Below are 13,769 nucleotides of genomic sequence, written 5' to 3'. Positions count from 1 at the left end.
GAGGTGATCTGGGCTAGAGCTGAAGAGGTGGGCTAGGTTGGAGGTGATTGTATGGGCTGAACTGTATTGGAATTGTAGTTGTGGGCTGAACTGGATATATAGTTGTGGACTAGACTGGACTCACAGAGGTAGGCTGGATAGGAGAAGTGGAGGTGGATTCCATAGCGGGTTGGATGTGGACTGGTAAGCATATATGTGGCTGTTTTGGATAGGAGATGTGTTTGGATAGATGAGGTGCTTGAGTTGGTGTCAATTTTCAGGTTCTTTTGAAATGGGAGTCATCTCAATCAACTCTGAAACCTCTTCAGCCTCATGTTCAGATACTCCATGCTCAAGATAGGCATAAACAACTCTATGATTATTCGTTGCATAAAAACACATCTCATGCAGTTCACTATCACTTGAGAGTGCTCTCAATCCACTCTTCAATGGCCCCCCAAGAACTAGCCACCAGCACAATTTTAACTTGTCATATCCCATCATCTTGTACAAATTGAGAAGATATCCATCGTGTCCTCATCCAGTCCAACCAAGTTATCAATGTGGTCTCTGACATAAATCACATCTTCATCTTGATTGGTCTCAAATTGTCCTCTATGATGAAAAATAATTATTATTCCATCATCCATCTGCAATTCAAAATCAATAACAATGACATCAGTTATATTTTTAAATAACATGTCAATAGTGTTAATACCCTACAATCTAATTCTACACAACTGAACCAAACACTTCGAATTTGATTTATATTTTGTTCAAGATAGAGTAATAAAATTAAAGAGTTTGTAGTTATTAATAGTTCAAAATAACTGTTTTTACTTGTATAACAATGATAATAGTCTCTGCAATTTTATACTATATATATATCTTCACTTGTATGAGCTAAAAATAGAGAGCAAATAATACAAATACAAAAGAAATACAATATTTTTTAAGTTTGTTTTCGAATTCTCTTTTCTTGTCTATAGAAATACAAAACAAAACATTTAAACAATGATGACCATTTTTAAGTTCAGCAACACAAAAAAAAACCCCAAAACCCTAACATATTTAAAATTCACAAACTAACAAAATCCTAAACCTATACGGTAACACAAGCTAACACACAATGTAAATCTCAAATCAACAAGTAAACATAGAACAGAGTATAAAAAAATCATGAATTTTCCTTAGTTCTTAATATGTTCTTTGGCTTTTGTTGCTGCGTTGATACTAGTTCTTCAACAACTTCTTCGAACAGTCTGAGAGAGGATGAATGTCAGTCGCGAATTATTTTTCTTTATGAAATTTACACATACGAGAGGATGAAGAAGGGTCAAATATAGTTTATTTTGATAGTTATAGTGTAGACCAAATATTTTTAATCCTTCAAACTCTAAAATGACATCGTTTTTAATAAAAAATGGCATGTTTTTAAAATAGTGTCATTTTAAATATTTTAATATGATAATTTTAGTGTTTCGTTAATAAAAATCACTATAAAAATAAACGTGAATAACGATTCAATATTTGAGAGTTCTAATTAGATAACTTAAAATTTTAAAATCAAAATTAAGATCGACGTAAAATTTCAGGGATTAAAATAAATTTTAACTCATTCTCAACTTGTAAGAAATCAAGTCATATATATTAGGGTAAAAAACACAAATAAACCATGGGAAGAAACTTGTTACGTGAATAAGCCAAATGGAAAAGTGACTCACGAATCAGCCAAAGCCTATTTCTATATAATTCGAACCTAATAGGTTCGAACTCTATTTGTACATAAATCGAACCTAATTGGTTCGAACTTCATAGGTATAATTCGAACCTAATTGGTTCGAATTACTTTAAATGCAAATTGAACCAAGATGGTTCGAATTAGTAAGGAACAGAGCTGAATATGTTACATGCATGGGAATAAATTAGTGTACGAGTTACATTAATCAAGACATGATGCGGCAATTAAATAACATCAAAATACTAAGTACAGATGTTTTCAGAGCAACACAGACATACATGTAAAGGTGGATACGAAGTAACACTGGTAACAAAATACATAGACCAACATGGGTAACATACAACTCGGCACATAAATCATCTAAAAAGGTGCGACCCCGTGAAGCAACGACGTGGAACCCGTGTCCTCTGACCCCTCCGGATAAGCGGCTCCTCATCCTCGATCTCGTCCTCCTCGTCCTTGTCCTGCGGGGCTAGCTGTGCAGGCGTCCTAGGCTGGACATGTACCGGTCGGGATGAGGACGGCCCGGCAACTGAATGTGACCCAACAGTATGTGCCGACGCTGGGGTACCACCCAAAGCGAAATACTGAGGAGGTGGCACGGAGGGCGGCTCATTCAAATCGACATCTAACACTGCCTGTGTCCCCGTTGTCTGACTCCGCCCAGGGACAGCCTCATCATCATGCATCATGGCACTGATGTCATCAAAGAAGGGGGATCCAAGATCCCCATCAAACCCAACACCGGCAAGTAAGTCTGAAAACGTGCTGCCAGGACTCACCCATGGCCTACTCTCCTGAGGTGTGTGGTCGTAAGGGGGAACTCCGACGAAGTAATCTCCCAACGGCACCTCCCCAAGTCCAGCCTCAGCATGGGCAGCGGGATCTCCAGTGGCGTGCCCCTGTCCACCAAGGCCACCAGCCTCACCATGGTCCTGGCCCGCAAAGGGTGCCCTCCGTCTGCCTCCACGCCCTCGTCCTCGACAAGCACCCCTACCTGCCTCATCAGCCTCCTCGATAGCCTGCTCTACCCACCTCCACTCATGCTCGCTCCGTTGTGTCCCGACACGAGCTCTCCTCTCAACCCGTCGCCTATCAGGGACGTCATCGACTCGATCCATGTCGGGAACTCGCCCAGGACCCCTCTGTGATGCCTCGACAGGAATAGGAACGCCCCTCGGATCTCCCAGATCAAACTCAGGTGATAAGAACCTCTTTCCATGCCGACTCCACCAGTCTAGGAAGGCGTGCGAAGGTCCAGGGTCAGCAACAACATCGAACCGGAGGACGTGGTCCGCACGGGTCTCCCAATGAGTATGCCAATGCCGTAATACAGACAGGAACCAACGATCACTGCCTCTCCCATCCTTCAACATCAGAAAGTCGATGTTAAGGGCGGGACGCGGGAGGGGCTGCACACCACCGAACTGGTATGCCAACCCTAACTGGTACGCCACGTCCTGAAGTGTGATGGTGCACTCTCCAAAGAGCATATGGAAGGTGTGCATCTCAGGACGCCACCGCTCGACAAAGGCGCTGACAAGGGGCTCATCTAACCGATACCATCTATCGTTGAGCCTAGCCAGATGGTATAACCCGGCCATCTGCAAGTATGGAACATAACGCTCATCGAGTGGCATGCCTTGTTGCTGCCGCATGCTCCTGATGCATCGCTGTGGCTGCGCATTAAATGGACCGCATTATTAGAACCACATACAATACTGGTAAGCAAAAAAAAAAAAAAAACTAACACAATAAACCACTTACATAAACTACTTACAAAAAACCACTTAGGATAAACCACCAACCAAACCGCATGCAAAACCACTAAAATAAACCATTTGCAATACCACTACAATAAACCACTAACAATACCACCTAACATAAACAATTAACACAACCACATATAAAACCACTTACAAAAAACCATTTACAAAAAACCACTTAGCATAAACCACCAACTAAACCGCATGCAAAACCTTTAACATAAACTATTTGCAATACCACCACCACTAAAACCACAGGCAAAACCACTAACTCAAATAAACCGTGTGCACAAAGTTTTCTATGTACTAACCTCGTCCTTGATCACCCCGACTATATGAGCAACCCCGTCCAACCGGTACAGCCTTTCAGGATCGTCCCCCATAAGCTGAGTCTTCAGTTCAACTATTTCTTGGATCGAATCTGGGTCGTTTTCTCTGGAATTTGGTGGGGTATGAGAAATGAGAAGTGGTTCAAACTTGCTTGATTTGAACTCCTTTTATACCACAATTGCATGTAATTCGAACCAATTAGGTTCGAATTATTTGAGCCACGAAATGAATAGTAATTCGAACCAATTAAGTTCGAATTATACCTATGAAGTTCGAATCAATTAGGTTCGATTTATATACAAATAGAATTCGAACCTATTAGGTTCGAATTATATAAAAATAGGCTTTGGCTAATTCCTGAGTCACTTTTTTATTTGGATTATTCATGTAACAAGTTTCTTTCCATTATTTATTTGTGTTTTTTACCCTATATATTATATATTAAGTGCGAGCATGAGTAAACACTTTGAAATGTCTAATCACCAAACATATACACCGCAAAAGTAAGGAATCTCTCAAACATGCATAGAATATTACACCAAAAATCTGTGGATTCTTTCCAACATGTTGCTGTAGATGACAATGCATACGCTCTCCGACATAGGCGAGTGTGTGATAAAGCCACAATTGCTCCCAATCCCATAGCCCCATCACTTTTTGAGGATAGATTATATTATTAAGATTTTGTTTTTGTTTTAAGTTACGCTATTCAGTTTAACACTTTAATTCCATCACAAGTCCCCCACTACATGAGTGCCGCCTTTAATTCATCATTCATAAACATAGCCAAACAAAAATTAAACGAAACTTATGTTTTTAAATATAAATTTGTATAAAATTAAAAGTGAGTTGGTGTTTATATAGTTTATATTTAGAAATTTTTATCTAAAATAATTTATAATAAATTAAATATTGTTTAAATTATATTATTTAAAAATTAAAAAATATAAATTTAAATAATTATTTTATATTATTTTATTTTATTTTAGATATTTAAATACATTTTAATATTTTTTGGTGAGATATTTAGTTTTTGAACTTTCATGCAAGTCTCAATTTAATCTTTAAAATTTTAATTGTCTTTGTTTAGTCCTTAAATTTTGTAAGGAAGCAACGTTGCTAGTCAAATATTTTGGTATTTTTTTGGGAGCGAATCCGAAATTGGTCAAGACATGAAAATCTATTATAGACAAAGTAGAAGAGAAACTTAATCTGTGGAAAGTCAAAATGATTAATACAGCTGGTAAGCTGGTACTCATCAAATCTGTGCTTAATAGTCTGCCGGTTTACTATCTTAGCTTATATAAGATGCCCAGAGCAGTAACAGATAAGTTGATATCTTTGCAAAGGAAGTTCTTGTGGAGTAATGAGGATGGAATGGATGGGGAACCTTTGGTAAGGTGGGATATTGTGCAAGCTCCAAAACGCTTCGGGGGTTTGGGCGTGGGCGATGCAGTGTTCCGGAATACAGCATTGTTGTTCAAGTGGTGGTGGGGGTTTTCAAATGAGGATTGCCCATTATAGAAGAAAATTGTGTGCTCCTGCAATGACTTGAAGCCAAATGTCCTTCTTTCTTATCAGCCGATTCCTAATACAAAGGGTCTGTGGAGGGACATTTGTCAATTGCAGATAAGAGAACAGCAAGCGAGAGATAAGATGGCCAGAGGGTTATCATTAGAGTTAGGAGATGGTAGAAGAATTCATTTTTGGGAAGATAAGTGGCTACCATGTGGTGTGTTGCTGGATGTATTTCCAAGGCTTTTCTCGGTTTCAAATCAAGTCGAATCTGTTATAGGGGACTGTGGGTTCTGGGATGGGTTGGAGTGGATATGGAACTTTCATTGGAGAATGGTACTATTCCAATGGGAGTTAGAATTAGTTAACCAACTTCATGGAGTTTTATAATCTATCAAGTTAACAAGTGAGAGGGAGGACAGAATAGTATGGAAATTTGATAGATCAGGAGTTTACTCTACTAACTCATTTGTGCAGGTTTTGTAGGCTGAGACTCTCCCGGAAGACATTACGAGTTATAGTTTCACTATATCTATATGGAGAGGACTAGTACCACGAAGAGTTGAGTTATTCACCTGATTTGTGTTAGTTGGTAGGGTCAATACTAAGAAAAGATTGATTAGATTGGGCATTATTGATCACAGGGATATGATTTGTGTAATACCCGGTCTAACCGAAATTAATTAAATAATGAGTAAGTAGGAGCGAATATGGTTGGAAGATTTGGCAATTAGAATTTGATGATTTCAATATGATATTTGGATTCAGTGAATTTTTCCGAGTCGGAAGACATAGTTTTCTGCGTAAAAGTGCGCAGTGGAATTTTGACCGGCAGTACCAGCTGAGACCTGTCTGGTACTGCAGCTGAGAAAGTTGATTATGAGTAAATAAGATTAAGAAATGAGAAATTATAATTAGGGGAGGTAGAAATATTTGAAGTGCGATTTAGAGCGCTAATGTTAAAGGTTTTGGCCCAAAATTGGGCCAACGGACAAAAATAAGTGAACCGGGCCTAAGTGGGCCCAAGACCCAACATATATAAACATTAGTTATGAGCATTTCAGCTCATTTTACCCTAAAAAGAAGGGTTGGGGCGCTGAATTAAGAAGAGAGAAGAGAAGAGAGAAAACCTAACTCTCTTTGATCTTCAAACCACCATAACTTGAGTTACGGAGCTCCGATTGACGAGCCGTTTGCGGCCACGCGTCGCTCTTCTCATCCTCTACAATTCTATCTAAGTTTTGTGGTGAGTATTCCATTCATCTCTGTCCAGTTTTCGAAATTTCCCACTGTTACACGTTTTTGGGAAGTTAGTGTTGAAATTTTGTGATTTTGGGTGTTTAGGGATACTCCAACATGGATTCTAAGTGGGTTCTATCCCTACTTCATATGGACTGAGGTAAGAAGTGCTCAAACCCTTGTGATTTATCATCTTTATGAGCCCTAGGTTGATGTATGTATGTGATATTGGTTATGTTAGTGTATTTGGTGATTTTGATGCACAATTGGGAGGTTGGTATTGCTTGTGGAGCTTTGGTGAGGCTTGGAGCTAAGGTTGGTGGAGACTTCCATAGAAGAGGCTCAATTGATTTGGCTACAAGAGGTACGGTTTAAGTTTCATTTAAGTACCGTGTGGTGTGATGAGAATTCCTAGGCTAGATGCCCCTAGGATTAAGTTTGGATTGTGTAAATGGTTGATGCTAATATGCATAGTTGGTATGTAATGTGAATTGATGATTGGGTTGAGAATGGTGTGGCCTTGTATGCTTGGTGTATTGAAAATTTGATGTATTGGGTAATGAGTATTAATTTGTGGTTTATGCATTTAAATTGTAAAATTGGGCCGGAGGCCGTAAATTTTGGGCCGGAGGCCGGAAAGAGGTAAGGGAGGTAAGTTGATGTGTGCATTGTATGATGACACAAGTGATTGGATGAATTTCATATAATGAATATATGAATGATTGGGTTGGTTATTGAATAATGAGGTTTGAGGAGTTGAAGTGTGAAGATCGGTAATTTTGGGTGAAATTGTATAGATGAAGTATGTTTGATTTTGGTTGATATATATTATGTGGTCATATATGTGAGTATGATTATTGATGCCTTGATGGTATGATAATGCATGAGAGATATGTATGTTGTGACATATGCTTGTGGAATGATTAAGATTGATTTGGGGGTGAAACCACGTGATAGTGAGTATGATATTGGTTATGTATAATGATGGTTGATTGGAAATAGTATTGTTGGAAATTGGGATGAGGAAGGATGTATGACATGTTGATATGTTTGTAATTTAGCCATTTGTTTGAAATGGGTAAAGATGGTTATATGGCGGTTTTGTGAATTGTGGTAAGGTGTTAATGTATGAGTTGAGGAGGCTTGATGTTGATTTTGGTATATTTTGATTGGTTTCAAAAAGGGTTGAAATTGGCATGTTTTGGTTGATTTTGAAAAGAGTTGAAAATGGCACTTTGTGGTTTTATAGGAAAACATGGTTTTTGGGCATACTTTGACGGGATATAACTTGGACTACGGATCTTTGTTTTGTGCCAAATCTGTTTAGAAATGAAATTGGATCCGGGATGTCCATGTCGTTTGAAGAACGGGTGAAAAACGATTTAAAATGAGAGAGTTATGTCCGTCGGAAGATTGGGGGTTTAATTTGTGAATTCTGCAGCTTTTTACTTAGAAAATTTTTAGCAGAATGACCCTCCACGCGTAGGCGCACTTGGCGCGTACGCGTCGTTCTTCGAGAAGGTACCATCCACGCGTGTGCGTGGTGTGTGCGTGCGCGTCGATGCGCTGCACCCATTGCCCAGCCATTTTCCCGAGAGTTGTGCCAGTTTTGTGCCTGGGGCGCAAATGCACCCACGCGTACGCGTGGCTGACGCGTACGCGTCGTTGTCTATTTTTTTAATCCGCGCGTCCGCGTGAATGGCGCATATGCGCCGATGAGTTTTGTGGCCATCCACGCGTGCGCGTGGAGTACGCGTACGCGTGAACCTGCTTTCATGCCAAAGTTGATTTTTGAGTTTTAAAAGTCAAATCTCATACTTCTAAGCCTCCGATCTCACCACTTATATCTTAAATCGTTATGATATGCCTAGCAATGAGAAAAGAGTTAGGGGATGTGGTAACTTGCGAGTGAAGCAAGGGAAAAGTTATGATCAATGATGATCAACGATGATTATATGAGATATGGAGGATGACGGTAGGAGTACCGTGTATGCCATGAGCCGAAGGGCTATATCTATTGATAAATGGCTGGTTTTTTATTGAACCATGAGCCGGATGACTGAGTTATTGCCGGGTCACGGCAAAGCCATTATTGATTGTGGCTGAGTATAAATGCATATATGATTAATGAATGAATGTGTTAAATGGATAATAGTGGAAGATGTTGAAATGTGATGTGTAACCCCGGGTAGTAGGCAGTGGCGTTGTCCACTTGCTCCGGGTATGAGACGGAAAAGGATGTTTATGATAAATGAGTTAATTATGGAGTTTTGAATGAATGTATTTGTGATACCTGGGCAGTAGTAAGGGTTGTGGTTCGTCCCACTTGCTCCAGGTTAATGTTTGAGATTTGATAACAATGAGGATTGATAATATGAATTGAGATTGAATGAATATATGTTTGAGATACCTGGGCAGTAGCAAGGGTTGTGGTTCGTCCCGCTTGCTCCGGGTTGATGCTTAAGATACCTGGGCAGTAGCAAGGGTTGTGGTTCGTCCCGCTTGCTCCGGGTTAATGCTTAAGATACCTGGGCAGTAGCAAGGGTTGTGGTTTGTCCCACTTGCTCCAGGTCAGAGATTGTGACGCCTGGGTAGTAGCGGCAGTAGTGGTGAATCCACTCGCTCCAGGTTGAGCTTTTAAACACCCGCCTGGGTAGTAGCCGCAGTAGTGGTTGTTCCACTGGCTCTGGGCTGAGCGGGTAGTAGCAAGGGGGTTGTAGCTCAAACCTACTTGCTCCGCAAGGGGTGTTTCTGTCCATGGTTAGCTACCAGGACGTGTCGGGTTGGCTATATAACCGACAGATGATATCATCAGCCATAGGGCAGGCATACATCATTTGCATATGTTTGAATTGTGTGGGTTTGCCTATTTGTTTTGGATTTCTATATCATATATGCTATGATACCTGATTACATGCTACTTGTTCTACTTGTACCTTATTTGTGTATTACTTGTCTGTATTGCTTGTGTTTGTACAACTGAGAGATCCCTCATGATGGCGTTGGTGGATGTTGGGGGCTGTTCTTGATGAGATGAATTAATAATGCGATTGCATAATTATGATGATTTTTGAATGAGATCCTTTGAGCCCCCTGGGTAGACGCAGTGATGTGATTTCACTAGCTCCAGGCGAGGGTATGATGTATTGATATAGAGTTGCTGAGGCAGAACAACTGGTAATGGTTTTGCTTATGATTCTGAGTCTGACTCGTGAAAGAATCAGCGAATTGGGAAACATGTGTAATATGAACTAGATTTAGTATCCCCTTACGTCAGATGCCTATTTATGGAATTAGTGAGAATCTAGGCTGGATATTTGGTGAAAAGGAGTTTAGGATGCTTAGTGAGTTTTTATTGCAGTGCATTGTATTTATTTGGCACTTTTACCGTACTGGGAACCCATGGGCCCGGGGTTCTCATTCCGTATATATCTCTTGTTTTTCAGATATAGGTTCAGGTGCTCAGAAGTGAGCTGCGGTTCGTCTGAGAGACGGCGAAGATATTTATTTTCTCTACTTTGTGTTTTCCTTAGAATCTCTCCACCTTTGTTTTGAAAAGATTATATTATGTGTTGAACTCTTTTGGAACTTGCCTATAGAGGCTCTTATGTTTCCTTTGGGAGAGATTAGGAGGTATTGTTGTCAACTACTTTCATACTGTACCCTAGCCGGCCTAAACTTCGCGGGTCGCGACTAGTGGCTATTTACTTATATTATATATATCTATCTGTTATCTATCTCTTAATCTCCTTTATGCCTTGTCCGTATATCGCTTTAGGCTTCACGTTTTAACTTTTCGTTGTCGAAACGTGAGTGATACGTCTTCGCGATTTTATTTCTACTCTTTTCAGGCTTCTCGATTAATACTCCTTCCGAAATTACCTATGTTTATATGTTTAAAAATCCACCTGAGAGTCGTACCACCGTAATATCATTGACTTATGACTCGAGCATAAGGATTTGAATATTAGGGTGTTACAATTTGTGTTTTATGTAAATAAAAAAACTGAGAATGATTTTCACTTATTCATTGGTTATGAGTTCACGTGGCAGGTATGGTGTGCTTGGATATACGCCTATAATAAATTTTGGTCTATTCCAAGAACCATTAAGCAACACTTTGAGAGTTGGACATGAGCTCCTGTAAGAAAAGTCGAACGTAACAGGTGGCTGATTGGTTTTTTTGCTGTTATTTGAAATACGTGGTTGGAAAGAAATGTCAGAATTTTCAAGAATCAAGAAACATGCGTTACGAAATTTATTACCAAGTCGATTAAGAGCTACAAAGAGTGGGTTAGCTTTGTTCAATCTAGTTGTTGATGGCAATGTCGGAGATAACTTCAATTTTTTTTTGTTTAGTGTTTGTATTGTAACTCTGGACTTTCTAAATGTTCCAGCTTACTGTGTTGAGTTTCTTATTTCAAAAAAAAAAAATTTAACATACAAAAATTAACATAACATTATCGTAAATATCTGAATACCATGTTAGACTCTGTTGTAATTTATTTATGTTAACCTTTTATTTAATTTGATCTTTCTAACAGAAATAATAGAATTACAATGCAAAACAAAAACAAAAAAACCTCTATACAAAAAAGAAATAATAATAACAATAGAAAAAAAATTATATAAACAAAACTAATAAAAATTCTTTTAAAAACATAATAACATGTATGAGAGAATATTAAAAAAAGTTACGAAAAAATAACAAAATTTATCGTATAAACAATAAAAAAATAATTAATAGGTAAAAAATAAATTTTTTTAATTAATAGTTTAACAAAAAATAAATACAAAAGCTAAAATTTTTAACTTTTAAGTGAGCAGAAATTAGATGATAGAATCACGTTTACATCTACAAAGAGAAAAAATAGCCAATCAAAGAAAAAAGTTTTCAAAAAACTAAACAGGCGTTTGATACTTGAGAAATAAATCAAACTAAGGAATAGACGAATTTACTGTTTATGAGTAAATAAAATTAATATAAAATAAGCTAATAAATCCGTTGTAGTCTAGTTGGTTAGGATACTTGGCTCTCACCCAAGAGACCCGGGTTCAAGTCCCGGCAACGGAATTTACAGAATTTAAATTTAAATTTTGTAAAAATCTCTACTTTTTGGTTGAAAAAGTGTGAGTTTCAACTTGCAAGTGACATGTAAGCAAGAAAAGGGTCACGTCCATAGCCACAATCATGCCACGTTCTCTTCATGCAGACTACCTTCTTTCCTTTATATTCAACATCAACACATTCAAGTCTCTCCTCATCCCTTCTTCCAATCATCATGCCAGGCCTTACCATTGGAGACACAATCCCTGACCTTGAAGCTGAAACCACCCAGGGCAAGATCAACCTCCACCACTTCTGTTCTAATTCATGGACCATCCTCTTCTCTCACCCTGGTATATATATATATATATAATTATAATTATTCTCAGCTCTTCTTGTTTCATATATTATAACTATCCATATTCATGCATGATTATTATTAGGTGATTTCACCCCGGTTTGTACCACGGAACTTGGGAAGATGGCTGAGTATGCTAAAGAGTTTAATCAGCGAGGAGTGAAGCTATTGGGTTTATCATGCGATGACATTCAATCCCACAATGAATGGATCAAAGACATTGAAGCCTTCACTGTCAGTATAATTACCTTCAATATGAACTTGCTGTTTAATGAATTCCCTTAGCTTAGTTATTGCATGCATAATGCAGCCAGGTTGCAAGGTGAGTTACCCAATCATGTCAGACCCAAAGAGAGAGATAATCAAGAAGCTGAACATGGTGGACCCTGATGAGAAAGATTCCAGTGGCAATAATCTACCTTCTAGGGCTCTTCACATAGTGGGGCCTGATCTTCAGGTGAAGCTGAGTTTTCTGTACCCAGCAACAACAGGGAGGAACATGGATGAAGTAGTGAGGGTGGTGGAGTCTCTGCAGAAGGCTTCAAAGTTCAAGATTGCAACACCAGCAAACTGGAAGCCAGGGGACCCTGCTGTCATTCAGCCAAGTGTCACTGATCAACAAGCCAAGGACATGTTCCCTCAAGGTTTTGAAACTAAGGATCTCCCTTCAGGGAAAAACTACTTGCGCTTCACCAAAGTTTGATATCATATCATATCATATCATGTCATCTTATTTTGCTATCTCACAAATCTAAATATGGTTAAGTACGAGTTGGCCTCTTCTCTAATGTTATGTTTTATATAGACACTACTTAGTATAATGTATCCTTTTGTTGACTGTGTTATACTATAACAGAATCTGAATCTTAATTTGGTTATGTCACATTATTATTGCTATATGGTTAAGTATGTGTAAACTTGTATTGTCTCATATGCATGCTTTAGTTTTACCACAATGCTTCAGTCTTAAAATTAATTCACATACACAGGCTTCCAATAATGGAATTAATTAATTAAAGAACATAAATTCAACATCTTTTGTGCCCCCACCAACTTACATGCTTGTATATTATTGAGAGGATTCATGCATATTCTATTTTGTTATTCCAGCGCTGTAAAAAACATGTGGACACAATTGCACTGAGAACCCACGTGTGCACAGAATGGACTCCATTACATCCACAAGATTGCCTCTGGATTTAAACATATTATATAGTGCTAGGTGATATCTCCTCATATAAACCACAAAACATATATGAATTGACGAATTTGAATATTCACCACTCACGAGATTGCTAACATAAGTATTGTGCATGTCAGAAATTCACTTGTGATCATGGTGATTGGTAATTATGCTAAGCTATTGTCAAAACACAACACAAACAAGAACTCACTTTGAAGGGTCATTTAATTAATTTCTCCACATAAAACAAAAGTTTGTCCTGTTAGTTTGGGCTATACACAAGCTAACTCATTACTCATTAACTACTCTTAAAATAAATGGCAGGTACTGAGGTACATTATTATATTTAGATGTGTTGGGCTCATAATTATATCTGCTTATGTAGAAGGATCATTGTGTTGATCCAGTTATAATTAATAATTATGAAAATGATATCTTATATATAATGTAATATGTAAAGATGTACTAACAATTTGTATTTTGCCACCACAGGTTCCTATAGATACTAAATTAGTAAATGGTGAAAACTTAATTGCACTCGACTTCACGTGAAGTTACGTGAAGTTGATACCTAAGATAAGAGCCGTTAGATAAAAATTTGGACTTTACGT

General features: G+C 38.3%; 1 protein-coding gene and 1 non-coding gene across 2 annotated transcripts; both read left to right on the top strand.

Annotated features, from left to right (window-relative positions):
• Positions 1–11,571: 11,571 nt before the first annotated feature.
• On the top strand, positions 11,572–11,644 carry TRNAE-CUC (transfer RNA glutamic acid (anticodon CUC)). The gene has a single exon. It is a non-coding gene; the product is annotated as a tRNA-Glu (tRNA).
• Positions 11,645–11,814: 170 nt separating this feature from the next.
• LOC112792423 (1-Cys peroxiredoxin) lies at positions 11,815–12,858 on the top strand. The gene is made up of 3 exons (XM_025835663.3): positions 11,815–11,970; positions 12,061–12,209; positions 12,286–12,858. The coding sequence occupies exons 1-3, from the start codon at positions 11,853–11,855 to the stop codon at positions 12,676–12,678; spliced, it is 660 nt and encodes a 219-aa protein (XP_025691448.1). The 5' UTR covers positions 11,815–11,852; the 3' UTR covers positions 12,679–12,858.
• The last annotated feature ends 911 nt before the right edge of the window (positions 12,859–13,769 follow it).

This window comes from Arachis hypogaea, chromosome 13, assembly GCF_003086295.3.
Source record: "Arachis hypogaea cultivar Tifrunner chromosome 13, arahy.Tifrunner.gnm2.J5K5, whole genome shotgun sequence".
In the NCBI taxonomy this organism is placed as follows: domain Eukaryota; kingdom Viridiplantae; phylum Streptophyta; class Magnoliopsida; order Fabales; family Fabaceae; genus Arachis; species Arachis hypogaea.
Note: the sequence above shows the minus strand (reverse complement) of the source record. Positions and strands in the feature narration are given on the sequence as shown.